Source organism: Ambystoma mexicanum, chromosome 13 (genome assembly GCF_040938575.1).
Source record: "Ambystoma mexicanum isolate Mex_15411 chromosome 13, UKY_AmexF1_1, whole genome shotgun sequence".
Taxonomy (NCBI): Eukaryota; Metazoa; Chordata; class Amphibia; order Caudata; family Ambystomatidae; genus Ambystoma; species Ambystoma mexicanum.
The window spans coordinates 744,719,505-744,738,218 of NC_090938.1; the positions used below are offsets into that span (position 1 = coordinate 744,719,505).

At 47.6% G+C, this 18,714-nt stretch overlaps 1 protein-coding gene across 1 annotated transcript in view; it reads right to left on the reverse strand.

The window, feature by feature from the left end:
- Positions 1 to 12,928, reverse strand: part of LOC138520521 (E3 ubiquitin-protein ligase TRIM39-like) — a 284,585-nt gene extending 271,657 nt beyond the window's left edge. Inside the window, exons 1-2 of the mRNA XM_069632869.1 lie at positions 12,511 to 12,928; positions 8,442 to 8,537 (exon numbers count right to left, since the gene is read on the reverse strand). Coding sequence (XP_069488970.1) covers positions 8,442 to 8,537; positions 12,511 to 12,924 — 510 coding nt within the window. The 5' untranslated portion in view covers positions 12,925 to 12,928. The remainder of the gene's footprint in view (positions 1 to 8,441; positions 8,538 to 12,510) is intronic.
- Positions 12,929 to 18,714: the final 5,786 nt, after the last annotated feature.

Consider the following 18,714-nt stretch of genomic DNA (forward strand, 5'->3'; position numbering starts at 1 on the left):
ACATTTTAGTTATATATATATATATTTATTTATTTATTTATTTATACAATAAATAGAACATTTTGAAAAAATATCGAAAAAATGTCGACATTATTGTTTGTCGACATTATTTTTTTCGACATTTATTTTTCGAAAATTTGACTGTCGACATTTTTACTGTCGAAATTATGACTGACCACCACTCTCTATCACTGTTTCCCAGGGAACTGGCTTTTATACAGGGTCTGAACTGAGTAGCTTCTCCCTGAGTGCCTGGAAATGTCAGCTGCTTGGTCTGTACATGCTCACTACCACGAATGCTGTGTAGTCCTGGGTTTGTGATAGAAGACTTGAACTACACAAGCTGCTATTTTGGATTTCTTTTCTGTGTGGAGATGTGAGCTGCTGCCTCGACTCTCCCCCTCTAGTTGCAGGACTGCCCCTTCTTGGAGTCCAGTCTACTCAGTAGGTAGTTTGTGTGCTATAGAGTTATTTTGTTGAACTGGGAGTTTAGAAGCATATTCTCAGAGATTCTGTGTTATGTGGTTGTTTCTTCTATTGCTTTCAATGAGGGCGTTGGCTGCCGGAGATAACTCCTTCTACCAGGGTTGAAGCTGTAGGAAAAACAATTGTTTCCCGTTCTTCAAGTGTTCCTGTAGGGAGAGGGAAGAAGTGAAGTCCTCTCTGTGTGACTGATTCTTGCACATGGAATAGTTCTGCTCCTCCCAGTCACCCCTGCCGTTAACTGGGAAAGAGGTGTGTGGCTTCCATAACTGTTCTCTTGAGGGCTGATGAGCTACTTTTGTGAGAGGATTATTGTTTCCCCATAGTCTTCTTTCCGTTGAAGCTGTAGTTGGTTTTCATAGATCTGCTCCAGGTTTCCCCTTTGTGAGAGAGGGAATTCTGGGAGATGTAGTCCTTATGGGTTTGGTCCTTCAAAATGGTCTGGGAAGCTAGCCCTTTGGATATGTTCTTAAGAGTTCTTCCTGGTACTGTTGGCTTCAAGGGCCTGGTAATCTCATTCCCTGATCCTTGTGACGATGACCGGGAGGTCACTTCATCATCCTCCCCAGACCCTGCAGTATTTAAATAGACTAGTGTCTGGGAAGCCCCTATGTACATATGTGACTGGGACATGCCCATACTGGTCAGCTTCAATCCCCAGAGCTAAAGCAAGTGTGTCCCATAGGGATTGAAAAGTGAGAATTGAAAGGGAAAAAAGGTGGGGTGATTGGGATATGGTACCATGTAAGGACACAAGAATCTCCCCAACACTGAAAAAAAGGACATTCACAGACAACGCTTCCTGTCACTCACATGGCGTCAGAGGCTCGATGTCACAACAAGGCAGATATAACAGTCTATTGGCACTCGGCACCCGGGGCACATTTAGTCATATTAACCTCATGGTAACACAGGCAACCATTTGTCACTGAATAAAACCCATATAGATCTGACCAGCAGATCCATATGAAAGTCTGGGAGTGTAGGAGATGCTCTCTCTCCAGGATCAAATATGTCCTTAAGCATTGTTAGGCAAAGTTTGTATGCAGTACTCTTTGGGACCACCACACACAACTAGGACTACAGGTGTAAGCAAAACCAACCTTCGGTATAAGTCTGTACTACACAGTTTTGTGGTAGCGTTGCTGAACAGCTGTTAATTACTGCTCCGTATGCTGATTGGAGCCAAGGTAAGGCGACCTCGCGGAGGGAGGTAGGATTTAACAGGTTCGGGTTCAGCCTCCAAAATTCCAGCTCCCCTGAATTCTGTGATTCAGGCTTCCTCTAAGAGGGGCTCTTTTCTACGATGTACCTCTCTGCCGTTTGAGTAAAAACCAGCAGAGATGTCTATCGCCTAAAAGAGCGGGAGAACACACACCGCCAATAACCAATGCTGCAAAGAAAACACAGTATGATTAGAAGCAATCAGGCAATATGGAATTATTTAGACAATCAGATATTTCTCTAAGCACCTAGACAATGGTTGAGGTGGTGTTGGACCTTAATTGATGAACCTACAAGAAAACCCAAGACTATGAGTATGTACAAGTGATAACCACAAACTCACTATGACTGATACAACACCCAGCAGACCTGATAAGTGGGATTCCTAGGGAAAATGGGTACAAGTTGAAAGGAAAACAACGGCAGGTACAAAACAACAAATGGGAAGGTTAGTAAGGAAGAATATACCCGGGCGGCACGAGGTTCGCACTAGTGATGGGTTGGTGCATACACTGGAAAGCGTCACTTCTATGCACTCGGTTAAGGTAGAAAAGGCTAGAATAAATGATATAGTTCCAGGAATCCGCACGTATGAGAAGGTTGATGATTTTCAGGTAATGAACAATACAGGAGAATTGGATGAGTTTTTACCTTAATTGCACAAACACAGGCCAAGTTGGCGAAGCAGTCTTGTAATGTGCAGCGGGGTACTCCGCGTAGGAAGATAGTTCAAATTGCGTGGAGTGGCAAGAAAAAGTAATCTCACCAGACAGGGCGAAAGCACAGTGGAAATCCAGGGACAGTCGTAGGTCGGCAGCAGGGTTTACGGACCAGACTGGAGGAAAAAGCAAATGCAATCGAAGGACAATCCGAAGTCGGCAACAGAGTTCAAAGTCAGGTTGAAGGAACAGGCAAGGACAATCCAAGTAGACAAAGGTGGGTAGAATATCCAGGAAGTCAAGTAATCAAGAGGAGAAAGGGAATAAGCACCGGAACGGGATGAAACCGAAGGAACGTAACGCCACAATTAGCAGCAACAAGCCGCTGAGTCCCTTCGGCTTTTATGGTGCAGGGGGGTGGAGCCTCCTTACGCGTTCTCTGCACACGGGACGTCTCAGCTGATGCGACGTTCTCTGCTGCACGGCCAGACGCCATGGCAACCGATACCGAAGCCATAACGAAGTTAAGGAACACGCTTGCCCCCGTATGTGGCCACAAGAAACGGGAGGTACTGCAGGACGGGACCGATATGTAACAACAGCCAGGCTTATCTCAAGAGGGATTGTGAGCTGTAAGGATGTTACACAGAGGTCTATAATTACAAGTATTCAAATAGACTCTTATACTCAAGGTGTCTTGGTAAAACACTTATTAATTTATTTCACAGTCAGTTATAAAACATTCACTAGAAGGAGGCAATCTATATCACACACAAATATACTTCAGTACTTCACACTATCAGGTTCTGAGGCATTTAAACTACTTTGAAGGAGGAGCAAAATGGCATTCAGAGCATTTGAAGTAGGAGCAAAAAGGCATACGTTAATAAAAAAGCGAATATTAGTTACTCGTAAACAGTGCAAATAGTTTGAGGTCACCAGAGGAGTTGATTCAATTCAATAGGCTAGGCCAAAGTCAATGGGCTAAAGTCTTGCATAGGATAAAGCAGTACTGGACGTTAAACGGAAAAGTCTTTGCCAAAGTTCTCAGAAGTAGTTCGTAAAAGAAAGATTCATATGTTGGGTCCTAAGCTGACTAGGCCAGCAAGTTGCCAAAGTTTCAAGCCTTTCGCAGTGAGAGGTAAGTTCTCTCGGTTGGGTTTTCACAGTACCTTACAATGAAGAAAAGATGCAACTGAAGACGTCTGTTCCTGGCAGTTCCTGCAGATCTCGCTGTTCCTGAGCCTCAGTCGTGGGGGACAAGAGGGAGGACTTTGGGGGACTCCTGCACTGCACGGGGACTGGTCAAAAAGCAGGCAAAGGCAAATCTTCAATTCCGGTAGCTGTGGACAAGCATACAAACTGGCGTCCCTCTCCCTGGTTATTCGGTTTCCTGCAGCACTCTGAGGAAAATACAACCAGCTCCGAGAATGGTATCCAGGTGGCTTACGAGTTGATTGGTCCCACCAACTCAAAGGGAGAAGTGGTCCTTGAAGGGCTTCTCTGTCAAGATGAACTTGGAGATTCGGACCTGCAGCAGGGCTTCACCGGGCAAACCAACGGCCCAGGAGTTGCAGCAGCCGTCCTCTTCCAGCTCGTCTTCGGTTCTTTCGTTCCAGTGGTCGACTCTGCCTTCCAAGCCAAGAGACTCGACTTTTATCCAGTTTCCTTCCATTCATTCCAGCGTAGCTGCCACTCACCCAGCAGGGTGGCTGTCCTTGCTGGACAGTCAGCCAGCCAATCACGCCAGAGTGCATTTGGGTCTCCTAATAGACTAAGCACAGGGAGTTTCGGGCACCTCCCTCACTTCCTGCCCACCCCAGACACTCAGGCACCAGAGGCGGTCTTCAGTCCTGAAGCTCGCCAAAGGCGTAGGAACAAAGGCACCGAACCTGGTTTGGCACGCAGAGATAGACTCTAGAAGGACCTTTCCAAAAAGAAATGGCGAAAAAGAAGACCGGGACGTGTTTAAACAAAGGGGGCTCAGACGCCATCTTGAAAAACATGGCTCCCGCGATTTAACGCTACCGTTGTTAGCGGTCGGGAAAAATCATGGTAGTTCGTTGTAAAACCACTGCCACCAGCCATTTCGATAGGAAAGGGTAGCATCTGACTGCTACATGAGTTTCTAGACATAGGGGATACTAGGTAACCCCTCCAGCACTCTATTGTAAGATAGGGTGTGCTGCGTCTAGGAATTTGAAAAGACTAGTAAAGTCAATTTCACTTTACTTTCTGTGAGGAACAATAGTTTATCCCAGAGAAGGTATTTAAACCTTGGGACAGCCTAAAAGGCTTCCCTGTGTCACTGCACTGAGGGTGCTGTGTGACACAAATGAAAAGATGATGCCTATGGAGTTGTCTAAAACTCCATAATCAAAGAACACAAGAGTAAAACACATTCAAAATACATGACAGAGTGGGAAAAAAGGCTCACACTCTCTCCATGTAAAAAAATCAAGTCCTCAAAATCCAGCAAAGTTGCTGGGGGTCTCTAAGGTGAAGGGAATTAGCACATTTATGAGAATTCTCCCTAACAAGCATCAGAGTAAATGCAAGTGGCCCTGGTGAAATGTGGGTTCTCTCACATGTTCCCAAATACAGTGTGTTAGAATATGGAATCCCAAAGCAGCAGTGACCCTACAAACAGAAGTGAAGGCGCGACTTTGGAGACTTCTGGAGTCAGCATTGGGTTCAGGTTCTGAGGGCAGCACCCACTTATGTAAAGGTACTCGTAGGATGAACAGCAACCTATAGACATGGGACATAGTACCAGAGCATCACTCATCATTGCCCCCATGAGTCTCCTCTATCACTCACTGCACACTATTAGAGGGCTTATATACACCCCCTAATGTACTTACTATGGAATGGTATCTACAGCAGGTCTCTGTGCTATTGTTCCATTATCTGTAACTTTATGGTGACCCCTAATATCTCTGACCCCCATTTATGCTTTTTGTTACTTTCATAGGACCCCCCTTTCGGATTTCCAGCTCATCCAGCTGGCTGTGGATGTCTAATCTCGCCCGCCTCCAGCACTTCTCCCCGTACTCTCGGGGGATGTCTCGTATCTCTCCCAGTGCTTAATTTGTAAAAAAATAAGTGCCACTGCCCAAAAAATATTGGCCCCATAAGGCCGGGTGCGGCGCCGCCCGCAGTGAGGGCGTGGCGCCGCCCTCAGCGCGGACGCGCCGGCCCCGCCGGCCCCGCCAGTTTAGTGCTAGACCTACCTAAAGGCCCACCACCAGCCATCCCACTGCTGCTGCTCAATGTCACATGTTTGGCGCTGCTGCAACGGCTGGCACAGGCTAGTAGTAAATACGCAACTAAGACATGCTCCTCCTGTAACTGCGCCTTGATGCCCCCGGGCTGTGTGAGCGCTTTAAAAATGCAAATAAATAAAAAAGCATTCTGTTTCAGTCACTGTTGCACTGTATTTGTCTCTACCCCTTCTGCCCCATCTGACAGTCTGTTAAAGTACACCAAGTATTGTTAATCAGTTACCTCCAGGAAGAGCACCCTCCCCTCAGCCCATTCTTCAGTCACCTCATCCAGGTGTTTTGTGTAATCAATTTACTCTCAAGCCCTTATCAGCCATCACATCTCATAAATGCATCCCCCTTCACCCTTCCTTCAAGCATGAGCATGGTGTTGTATAACTTGGAAAATGTCATTTCTGCAAGTCATTGTTGTGAAATCAAAGGCCTGTGCTACTTCTGCTTTAGGGCTTCTTTCCACCTTAACACATATTTAAAAACTATATATGTTTTGTCACCCAATATTCAGGAGCTAGAGGAGAATGCATATTCGGAAATCTCCTTCCCACTGACATGTTCTTGACATACTTCACTAAACTGCGGGGTGTAACAGACACCCACCTCCCTATCTGAGGATTCCTATCTGAGGATTGCATGTGCTCTCATTCGGAGCACATGCTCGGAGCGTATTGTACCCAGGTTAAGGGGCCACATCTGGTGTATAAACCACACATCAGGATAGAAAACATGCGCTGGAATTATGTAAAAAAATGACAGCAAAAGACGGTTGAGAATTATACACGAATACTTAACTAGTGCTTTTATTTATGACGACAGATTAGTGGGCACGTGCACCATGTTTATCCCCGTCTAGTTTCCATGTGTGTATCTTTAAGCCTGAAATGGCATTTCAGAAGTTCATCTTTGCATGGGCTTTTCTCGCGAAGTGCAGCCGGTTCGGTTCCGGCCCAATACGTGCACCGTTCCGGGTCCCCTCGCTGAAGCTCGTTTGTGAACTAATGAGGCCGATAACATTAAAAGGAAGAACGGAAACACCCAGGCAAAAATTCACAGTTCATGTTTTGCTTAGATGAATGCTATCCAGGGTCGGACTGGGGCATACAATTGTCTTGAGTCGGGCTCGGCACCAATGAAAAAGTGGCCAAAGTTGCAAACGACAATTCATTCCTTTTGTGATAGACACTAGTGGGACCACGCTGCCGCCCGTCCCCCGCCTAGTCCTGGGCTTTGCCCTGCCTTGCCTCAATCACTTAGGCTACCTTCCGTGGGGCCACCACTGCCAAGGCCAAGCTGAGCCTGATGATGACAAAAATAGGTGCGCGGCGCAGCGGCCCCACGGAAGGTAAGATTTTAAAAGAAAAAACGTATATTTGGGCAGCTGGGGCCCATCACTTTCAAAGTGATGGGCCACAGCCGCCACTCAAATTAAGTTATTTCTTTTAAAACCTACCTTCCGTGGGGCGGGGCCCCGGCCACCGGCCCCACGGAAGGTCAGGTTTTCAAAGAAAAAAGTAAAAAACATACTTTTGGGCACAATCCACGGGCCTGGCCGCCCGCGGCAGAGTCATCCGACTCAGTCTGCGGCAGCCGGCAGCCCCTGGTCACAGAAATTGGCCTGGGCCTGGCACTGACTGCAGTCAGCAGCACACTGCACACAGGTCACACAGACAGAAGCCCGTGGGCGGGTGGTGGGGTCCTGACTCCTGGGCAGTCAGAACACCACCAGGGGACTGTGCCGCCGCCCGTGCCCCGACCTGGGCCTTCCTTGCCTGATCACTTGACTGTGACAGGCTCAGGCTGCACCGCACGCAACAACAAGGGACTTACCTGCTTTGCCGGCTGGGACTTGGTCTCCTGTCGGGGCCTCAGGGTGGGGGGGGCGGGTGCGCACACTGGCACCCGCACAAATGAAAAAGCAGGCAGAGGGGACCACAGGAAGCAACTAGGCCGCACCACGCAGTGCAGCAGGGCAAGCTATCTCTCTCACAAGTCAGGACCGACGACGCCACGCCTCGACACCTACACTTCACAGTAACTTGTGAAATGAAGGTGGGGCCGCGCAGTCTCCTGTAGCAACAACAACACGTCACCATGTAATTTCACTGGCTCAGAAGAACAGCCAATGAAAACTGCACATTCTGTGTTACTATACAGAATGTATCAAATACTGCATAGAAACAACAGAATGGTAGTTTTCATTGGCTGTTGTTTGTAACAGTTTGTTGTTCATTGCTATTGCTGGCCCCTCCCAGGCCCAGCCAGCCATGGCCTGCAACCTGCAAGCACGAGAGAGATCGAGATCAGAATTACAAATCCCAATGATTTATAATCGAAGCAAAGTCAAGTGGAAGAACAAACAAAGCAATTGCATGTGCGCTGGCTCTGCATGAGTTCCGGTGCCCAAAAAAGAGTGGCGGTGTTGGGCACCGGCAACCATCCCCACAACCTAAGCACTGATCTCTCCCCTCCAGCTCTACTCTCTGTATTCTCAGGGGATGTCTTGTATCTCTCCCCTCCAGCTCTGCTCTCTGTACTCTCAGGGGATGTCTTGTATCTCTCCCCTCCAGCTCTGCTATCTGTATTCTCAGGGGATGTCTCGTACCTCTCCCCTCCAGTTCTGCTCCCTGTACTCTCAGGGGATTTCTCGTATTTCTCCCATTCAGCTCTGCTCTTTGTACTCTCAGGGTATGTCTCGCATCTCACCCACCCAGCACTGTTCCATGGACTCTCAAAGGCACCCTCCTGCCTCTCTGCCCTGAGCCTCTCTACACATATGTGAAGCCATTGCTTTCACCTCGAGCTCGGATGCTTTCCTGCTTTCTTCCTCTACCCACTCCTGCAGGTCCTTCAGCTCTTTTTTCAGATGTTCCATGTGGCTGTAAAGTTTATCCTAAAAGAAAAAAAACTTTTTGTTTGTCAAAAGATTTCCTGCAAATAAATAATCTACACAGACAACAAGACAGAAGGGTCCCAGGACAGCCTAGCTCGTACCCTACACCTGTATATAGTCTACGAAGAAAGCCCCCTATATTTTCTCTTAAGCACAATTACAGTCTATAATGTATGCTCCATCAGACTCCCTGCTCCTCCCATAGGCTAACAGACAGTCTAGAGTGTATGCTCCCTGAGACTCCTAGGTGCTCCCATAGGCTAATGTGCAGTCTACAAAGAATGCTCCATCAAACTGCTGCTCCCATAGGCTAATGTACAGTCTATAGAGAATGCTCCCTCTGTCTTCTAGCTGCTCCCATAGACGGGTTTACGATCCATAGCTCATCCATGTTCATAGAGGCCCTAAGGTCATCAATCCTCATATCCTTTCCCCCATTAAATATGAATGTTGACACCACCCACAACACACATGTAACCTGATTTGAGATCCTGGACCTGCCACAAACACACCTAGTTCTCCTCAGCAGAGCCTCCTACAGTGGGAGACTTATGGTCCCTGAAATTGCACCCTCAGCAGGAGCACCCACAGGGGGGGCTTGGAATATCCACACATGGCACACGTGAGGTCATGTGTGAGGTCACATGCTGAGCACATGCCACGTTACTTGCATTGCAATGATCAGAGAGTGAAGGTTAAGCAGAAACCTTAACATTAACTATGATTTACTGTGAAAAGGCAACCCAGGGGGGAAGGCTTTAACATGCATTATCGGCCCACACCCTAGTTATAGGCCAGAAGTGAAGCCACTGGCGTTGCATCTGGTACTGACACTAATGTACAGTAGACTCCCAGCACCACCTCCTTCATAAGAACACATTTCACAGTGATTTACACTTAAATGGCCTGTCATTGTGAGATGTAAACAAAAAGATCCAAGCACTGGCAAAGCCAGTAGCTCTGGCTTTCTAAGTGTAGAGGGTACGTTTTTTAGTCAACCCCGAATAGCACAACAAAGGCTTATCCTCCGTTCTATGAGAGTTGAGCCCAACATGTCTATTCTTCCTCTGGCGTCGAGTAGCACCAGCATCGCATGTGATGGGACTGTGCCCCAGGGCTCCAACCATTGCCCATCTGCAGAGAGCTCGCCATTGGTTGAAGTGGGGGCCTGAAGTCGAGCAGCACCAGCCTCGCATGTGATGGGGCTGCACCCCAGGGCTGGGTCCAACCATTGCCCATCTGCAGAGAGCTCGCCATTGGATGAAGTGGGGGCTGCAGTCGAGTAGCACCAGCCTCGCATGTGATGGGGCTGCACCCCAACGCTGGGTCCAACCATTGCCCACCTGCAGAGAGCTCACCATTGGATGAAGTGGGGGCTGCAGTCGAGCAGCACCAGCCTCGCATGTGATGGGACTGCACCCCAGGGCTGGGTCCAACCATTGCCCATCTGCAGAGAGCTCGCCATTAGTTGAAATGGGGGCTGCAGTCGAGCAGCACCAGCCTCGCATGTGATGGGGCTGCGCCCCAGGGCTGGGTCCAACCATTGCCTATCTGCAGAGAGCTCCCCATTGGATGAAGTGGGGGGCAGCAGTCGAGTAGCACCAGTCTCGCATGTGATGGGACTGCGCCCCAGGGCTGGGTCCAACCATTGCCCCTCTGCAGAGAGCTCGCCAATGGGTGAAGTGGGGGTGCAGTCGAGCAGCACCAGCCTCGCATGTGATGGGGCTGCGTCCAACCATTGCCCCTCTGCAGAGAGCTCGCCATTGGGTGAAGTGGGGGGCTGCAGTCGAGTAGAACCAGCCTCGCATTGTGACATTTTAGGGGTTAATTCGGGAACAACCTCCATTTATTTATTTCCTTAAAAGAAGGGCCTCATTGGAAGTCAGGCCACTGGTTCACCAGATTATGGGTTTGGAATCCACAAGAAGAATCTGCTGCTTTGACATGGAGTTAATACTGACATGTAAAGCTGCAGCCACTGCCCATGCAGAATTACTACATGTCCTGTGGGATTCCATAATGGGGGATAGCAGCAGCTGTGCAGTGTATTACTGACCAAGACATACCACCCACATACCCTGTGCTCTGTGGCAGCCTCCACACAGTATGAGATTCAAGGTCCCAAACATGCCACACACACACCATTGTACTGTTGGGCAGCCTGGAACTCAGTAGGAGATTTAGGGTCCCAAGACATGCCACTTACAACCTGTGTACTCTGTGGCAGCCTTTACTCATTATGAGATATATGCTCCCAAGACTTGCCACATACACCCCATGTACTCTTGGGCGAACCCCCACTCACCATGAGTTTTAGGATCCCAAGACATGCAACATTCATCACGTGTACTCTTGAGCAGTAGCCACCCAGCACCTTATTTTGAAACCAAGGCATATCATGTGATAGAGAATGTGTGGGGGAATCGTGGGATATGTGGTTCCTGTCTGGTCATATATGCAATTTGTACATTTGGTCAGCCTCATTCTGTGACAACCCTTTGGTCCCAAGCTTGCCATATGAACATTGTGTGGTCTTGGGCATCTTACTATAGACGACACAAGGTGTGACCTTTGCAAGCTCAGACCCTTCACATAATATACATAGTGTGCCCTTAGGCTGCCTCCTAAATTGGACATACAGCGTGCACCCTAAGGTCTCAGACCCGTCTAAGGCACACTGTGGATTTTGGTCACTCTTTGATTCCTGGCCTTTTACATACTCTTCTTGTGCTTCTAGGCACCCTTATGAGGGTGCCTTTTGCCACCAGTCAAGTCACACACAGTGTGCTCTTGGGCCCTTCTTCATAGGACACACTGTGTGATCTCTATGCTGCAGAGATACCTGGCACACACTCAGGTGTGTGGTTCTCTTCACTGTGCAGCTGCACGTGCTGGACCTCCACATTTAGGGGTTCACTGTGGCTATAATGAGCACCATCATATCCACAACGTTACCCATCATCCGTCTTCCCCGGGACGCTGGCCCCCACTATTCTCCTCGATCTACATACAGCACACATACTGTGTAATCCTGGACGCCAGTGTCTGGAATGGGAAGCATTATGCACGTCCACCTTTCGCCCCAGAGCTATAGTGCAAACTACGTAATCCTGGACAGCCTCAGAAATGAGGAGCAGTGTGTGAGAATCCACCCATGTCCCATACCTACAGCACACGTACATACCTGGTACTCTTGGGCAGCCTCAGAAATGAAGAGCACTGTGTAATAACCCCCCAATGTCCCAGACCTACAGCACACATACCTTGTACTTCTGGACAACCGCTGGGATGGGGGCACTGTGTCAGAACCCCCCCCCCCCCCCATGTTCCTATAGCACACATACTAGACTAAACCAATAGGGTCCATACTGCTATGAAATCAATTGAAGAATTGCTTAAATAATGAGTTATTTAGTGAGTGTACCCAAGAGGTATCACTGAACAAAATCAGGCTTACTGAGGAAACACCTTAACTGTGTTCCTTTCAGTTGTAGGCAGACCTGTCAACAAAATAATCCAACCTTGCCAAACCTGAAATAAACTTGTGTATTGGCTTAATACAAGCCAAATCTAAGAGTGTTGGCTCAGTTCAGGTCATCACTCAGAATTCCCCCTCTCTTTGTATTCCCTATAGCACACATACACCTTGTACTCATGGACAGGCGCCGGCATGTGGAGCACTGTACAGAGAACCCACCCATGTCCCTGGCCTACAGCACACATACCTTGTACTCCTGGGCAGCCGCTGGAATGGGGAGGACTGTGTAAGAACCCATCCCCCTCCATTTCCCTATAGCACACATACCTTGTACTCCTGGGCAGCCTCAGAAATGAAGAGCACTGTGTGAGAACTCCCCCTCCTGCTATGTCCCAGACCTACAGCACACTTACCTTGTACTCCTGGACAGGCACCTGAATGCAGAGCACTGTGTGTGGAGAACCCACCCATGTCCCTGGCCTACAGCACACATACCTTGTACCCCTGTACAGCCTCGGAAATGGGGAGCACTGTGTGGGGCTTGTGATCACGTGACATGCTGCACACCAAACAGATGGGTCTCTGGTCATCCTCGCAGAAGACTTTCAGTTTCTCTTCGTGTTCTCGGCACAGGTTCTCCTCTTGGGGGGTGTTGCTGGGGGCGTGAAGCTGTTTGGCTATTTCCACCATCTTCCCCAGCTGCCTGATGGGGCGGAGGGTTTTGTTCTGTGAAGTTTCCCTGCACTGAGGGCAGGGGAAGTTTGCTTCCAGTCCCTCCCAGCACTGAGTGATGCAGGACAGGCAGAAGGCATGTCCACACTCCACAGACACCGGCTCTGTGAAGTATTCCAGGCATATGGAGCAGGTGGCCTCCTCCTTCAGACTCTGGAGCTGGGCGTCTGCGGCCATGTTGCTGCTCAGCTGCAAAAAACAAAATGTTACTTTCGGTTTCGTTTCTCATCAGAGCCCATGAAGGGGGCGTGTCAGTCCCTTCTCCTTCCTTATACACCCTGGAGGAGCGTGAGGTCTTCACTGGCTGTGGGACACGCCCATCAAGCTGAGGTATCCCCAGGAGAGCAGGCACTGGCGTGAACTTGGAACAAAAAGAGACCTTGGAAAATGCTTTAGAAGAGCCCCCTCCCCGTATTACAGCGAGTAGGCAAGAGCAATCCCTGTCAGGGGGAGGATTTCGAGGGATTCCCCCTGCAGAAAGCTTTTAAAATGCAGTTTCAACCAATGTTTTCAAGCACATTTTTCCATATTGGTATTTTCCTATAATGCCTTCTTTTTGTTGGTGTGTTTTCAAGTGCCATGAGTTGTAGAGGCGCTTTGGAGCACTGTCCAGAGTTATGTATTTAACACTGCATAGCACCTTGAAACACATTTGCCTCATGTTTAGCTTCTTTATTTTGTGCCACGTTAGTGTGCAAATGGTGTGTGGTCACAAATTCTGCGTCTGCCACAGTTTTTCCTGATTCCACTTCCAAATCCTGACACAGAAGATGTTCTTGTTTCATAATTTAGAGACCGAGAAACCAGTCCCCAGGTAATCCAATAAGCGACCCTGGCAGCAATGCTAGAGGCGGGATGCATTCCCATGCAGCTACGACCCAGGCAGCATTGCTAGAGACAGAATGTATTTACATGCAGCTGCTACCCAGAAGGCAATGCTAGAGGCAGGGGGTATTCCCATGCAGCTGCGACCCAGACAGCAATGCCAGAGGCAGGATATATTTCCATGCAGCTGCGACCCAGGCAGCAATGCTAGAGGCAGGATGTATTCACATGCAGCTGCAACCCAGGCAGCTATGCTAGAGGCAGGATGTATTCCCATGCAGCTGCGACCCAGGCAGCAATGCTAGAGGCGGGATTCCCATGCAGCTGTGACCCAGGCAGCTATGCTAGAGGCAGGATGTATTCCCAGGCAGCTGCGACCCAGGCAGCTATCCTAGAGGCGGGATGTATTCCCATGCAGCTGCGACCCAGGCAGCAATGCTAGAGGCAGTATGTATTCCCATGCAGCTGTGACCCAGGCATCAATGCTAGAGGCAGGGTTTATGTATTCCCATGCAGCTGCGACCTAGGCAGCAATGCTAGAGGCAGGATTAATTCCCATGCAGCTTCGACCCAGGCAGCAATGCTAGAGGTGGGATGTATTCCCAGGCAGCTGCGACCCAGGCAGCTATCCTAGAGGCGGGATGTATTCCCATGCAGCTGCGACCCAAGCAGCAATGCTAGAGGCGGGATGTATTCCCATGCAGCTGTGACCCAGGCAGCAATGCTAGAGGCAGGGTTTATGTATTCCCATGCAGCTGCGACCTAGGCAGCAATGCTAGAGGCGGGATGTATTTCCATGCAGCTGCGACCCAGGCAGCAATGCTAGAGGTGGGATGTATTCCCATGCAGCTGCGTCCCAGGCAGCAATGCTAGAGGCCGGATGTATGTCCATGTGTGCATGTTGCACATCCGATTTCATTTTAAATGCAGAAACGTTGCCAAAATCGTTTTTTGCCCCCTGTTCTCTGAATCCAGCATTGAGCACCATGAGGAGTGCCTATTCCAAGATTGCGGTCCGAGAACTGGCTGACTAGCACCTCCACCTACCCCTGCCTAAGCCCAGCTCCCTGGCTCCGGATAGGCTACTGGTGCTACTTCTTGGCCTATCGGGCGCCAGCAGGCATAAAGCCGGCCCACCTCACCAAAGCACAGGAAACAAGGCTGCTTCCTGTTCTCAGCCTGAGACCTCACAGACCTACGACCTACAGTGGAGCAGGAGCCCCATCTGGGCACTGCAGGAGCAGTGTTCAGGCTAGGATGAAAGAGCCCCCCTCCAGAGCATTTCTGGTAAGCAGATTGCCATTCTGCAGCTACTTTGCACAGCCGCTCGAAAAATCATCTGAGCACTTTTAAATTCCGAAGTGCGTGCATGTTGCACATCCGATTTTATTTTAAATGCAAAAACGTTGCCAAAATCGTTTTTTGCCCCCTGTTCTCTGAATCCACCATTGAGCACCATGAGGAGTGCCTATTCCAAGATGGCGGTCCGAGAACTGGCTGACTAGCACCTCCACCTACCCCTGCCTAAGCCCAGCTGCCTGGCTCCGGATAGGCTACTGGTGCTACTTCTTGGCCTATCGGGCGCCGGCAGGCATAAAGCCGGCCCACCTCACCAAGGCACCAGCCTTCTGCCTCTGCCGGAATCCCTGTGTGGCTTACCCCAGCACCCATGCCTCTTGAGGGTAACATTAAAGCCTAATGGCTGGCATTTTGTGACTGTCTTTAAAAATTTCAGAACGTGTCTGCATTTAACTTGTGCTCCGTGCCCAGTACACCCTTCCAATCTACTCCCACCAGCAGCTGCCGAAGCCTAGGACTTCTCTGCACTAAGTCCTGCTGCTCACCCTACTGCTCGCCATGCTCCCGTTTGTGACTGTAATATATCATGTGCCTATTCTCAAAACGGTACTGAAACACAGGTAGGGATAAAACAGACCTCTTGCTCTGTGCGCATACACTTGTATAAACAAAAAGACAGTCCGATATTTACTTAGGTGTCACTGAACACACTTCCCACAGCAAAAAAGTGGTATCAATTATCACAAAATATTATTAAGATTCTAAATTTCATAAAACAATCATAAAAATTATCATCGTACATAAAACATATACATTATGCTTAAAACCACACAAGTAGAAATACCATAAGTACGGCAAGTTTTCAGATGTTCTATAAGGATCTTACATTGTGTGTACGACTCACACTCTGATTCCTATGTCACAATACTAATGGCCTATTTCCTATTGGTATAATACAAACAACCCGACTTGTAAAAGTTTCTGTCCTTAAGATACAGTGATGTAGGACATTCCTCAGGGGAAATTGTCTTGTGCCGCAATTTAAAAATTCTTCTTTCCTAGGGGAGAACTCTGTTGGTCAAAAAAATGAACACCCTATTAGTATCTAGTCATTTAGTATCAATCTCTATTTACATAAAACATGTATACCCTCATCCCTCCAAGGGTAAAAAGTATGTTTTAAATTACATACCTCTCTGCTCAATAATGAATCTTGGGCTTTTTCAGTTAAATATTGTAGATTCCCGATTTCTTCAGGTATTCTAGCGTTTCCTTATCTCTCCCTTCTATCTAGTAGTGTGTAAATAGGGCAAAAAAATATATGGGATTTAACACAATCTCCCATATGTGTCAACTTCCCAGGCTAAAAAAATAGGTTAAAAGTCTTACCTATGTCAAAGCAGGGTTATGCTACAGTATGGCTGAACATCTTGATCCCAAGTATTCTGTAAGGATTTTGCGAGAATGTACAAAAAAGAAATAACCAAAGCCAAAAAGAACACCTTCAATGACAGGATTGAGAAAGCTAAATCCAACACTAAAGAATTATTCTCCATCCTCCGTGAACTAGAATCCCCAATTCAACCGGTAGACCATGCCCCAAAGGATAAAGTATGGTGTACTAACATACAAAATGCTCTATCGAATAAAATCCTGTCATTACAATGCAAAATTGCAAAAAAAAGGCCTCACTACCACTCACTGACCAACAAACTAGTCAACCTTCGCTGACTAGGACGGTTTATAGTCATAATGTCGACAACAAAAATGTCGAGTCAAAATGTCGAAAAAATAATGTCGAAAAAAAAAATGTCGACTTTTTTTTCAATGCATTTTTTTTTAAATGGGGGGGTTCCCCCCCAACCCCCCTTTTTTAATTTTTTTTTAATTTTTCCCTTTTTTAAACTCCCGAACCCCTAAAATAAATATATAATTAAAAAAAAACGAAAGTCGACATTTTTTTTTTCGACATTTTTTTGTCGACATTTTTGTCTGTCGACATTTTTTTTTCGACATTATGACTGACCACCGACTAGGACAACCACACCTTTTAGATTCAAGACTATCTCCATAATTGAAAAAGAAAAAATAATACTCTCCCTCAAACCTTCTAACTGTAAAGGCGACACGTGCCCAGCACAGATAATAAAGGATGCAGCTAGAGACCTAGCCCCTTTTATCTCCAAGCTGATAAACTCCTCATTTAAAACTAATACAGTACCGGCCAATCTTAAAGAATCCTGGGTTTTACCATTACTTAAAAACAAACTCTGGACCCCTCTATCCCTACCAATTACAGACCCATCACCACTGTGCCATTTCTACTTAAAATTTTAGATAGAGCTGCTTACACAGCCTCTCCATGGCACTGAAATAGCGCTGTTAGACCTTAAGACACAAATTGAAGAACTAAAGGATAATGGAAAAATAGCTTTGCTACTCCTACTGGACTTGTCGGCAGCGTTCGACTTGGTGGACCATGCAGTGTTATGCAACCACCTCCAATCTGCCGCCAACTTCACCAAAGATGCTATAGCTTGGGTCCAATCCTTCTTAGCTAACCGACCAATGAGAGTCTTCTCTACTTCAGCCTCTGCCGACCCCATTAAAATAACCTGCGGGGTCCCACAAGGTTCCTGCGTCTCCCCTACTATGTATAATATCTTCACCAAGCCTCTGTTTGACAAGTTGGATAGACTGGGTGTCACCTACACTAATTATGCAGATGACACACAGATCCTCATACCCCTTTCGGGCAACTTCGAGACTGACTCAGCCTTGGTGAACAAAATATACACCCTCATTCAGGCATGGATGCCATCCCATGGCCTCTGCCTGAATGACAAAAAAACAGAATTACTAATCTTAGGTTCTGAAGCTAATATCCAAAAACTCAGCCCAAACTACACATCCTTCAACATTGATAACAACCCTGTCAAGGTGATGTCTGTAGTTAAAAATTTAGGATTCTACTAAGACTCCTCTCTCACTCTTAAAAAGCAAGTCAATTCCCTTGCCTCATCCACAACGTACACTTGCAAACTCATCAGAGCTTCCAGACCATACCTCTCGAGAGCGAGCTGCACCACACTAGCCAACGCTCTTATCATGTCAAGATTAGATTACTGTAATGCCCTGTACTCAGGAGCCAACAAATACATTACAGACAAAATCCAAAGACTGCAGAATAACGCCCTGAGGGCAGCATTGAACATCCCTTACAGAGAGCTTTTACCGAATTCAGGAAGGAGGTTAACTGGCTGAAAATAACGGACAGAATTCTCCTCAAAACAGCATCCCTCACCTCCAAATGCCTGAATAACCTAGCACCCCATACCTTATGGATAAAATTACCAGGAGAACAGCTACCCACCCTACGAGATCTGCTAACTCATTCATGTTAGAGATTCCTAGGTTCAAACGCTCGACAGCAGGAGGAACCAGTTTCCCTGTTAAAGCGGCACAATGTTGGAACAAATTACCAATTGACCTCAGACTAGAACAACCCTATCCTATATTCAGACATAAGATACTCAATTGGCTACACACTAATGACACCTAACTGCCGAACTACACTTCTACCTCTCCAGCCCCTACACGACCCTTTGTTCCCTCAAACTACACTGTAGATTGGTTAACTATACACGCATGGTCGTCTGTTCTGTCATATTTGCATGCACCATGGATACACGTTAACGTAGACATGTAAGGTTGTATATACATATCTGTATATGTATGTGTGCATATATTGTTACTCACGATAATGCCTCCTTGACTTACCAAGACCATTGCTTCATATTTAATGTATCTTGTACCTGTATTTTTGCTCCGACTGCAATCACT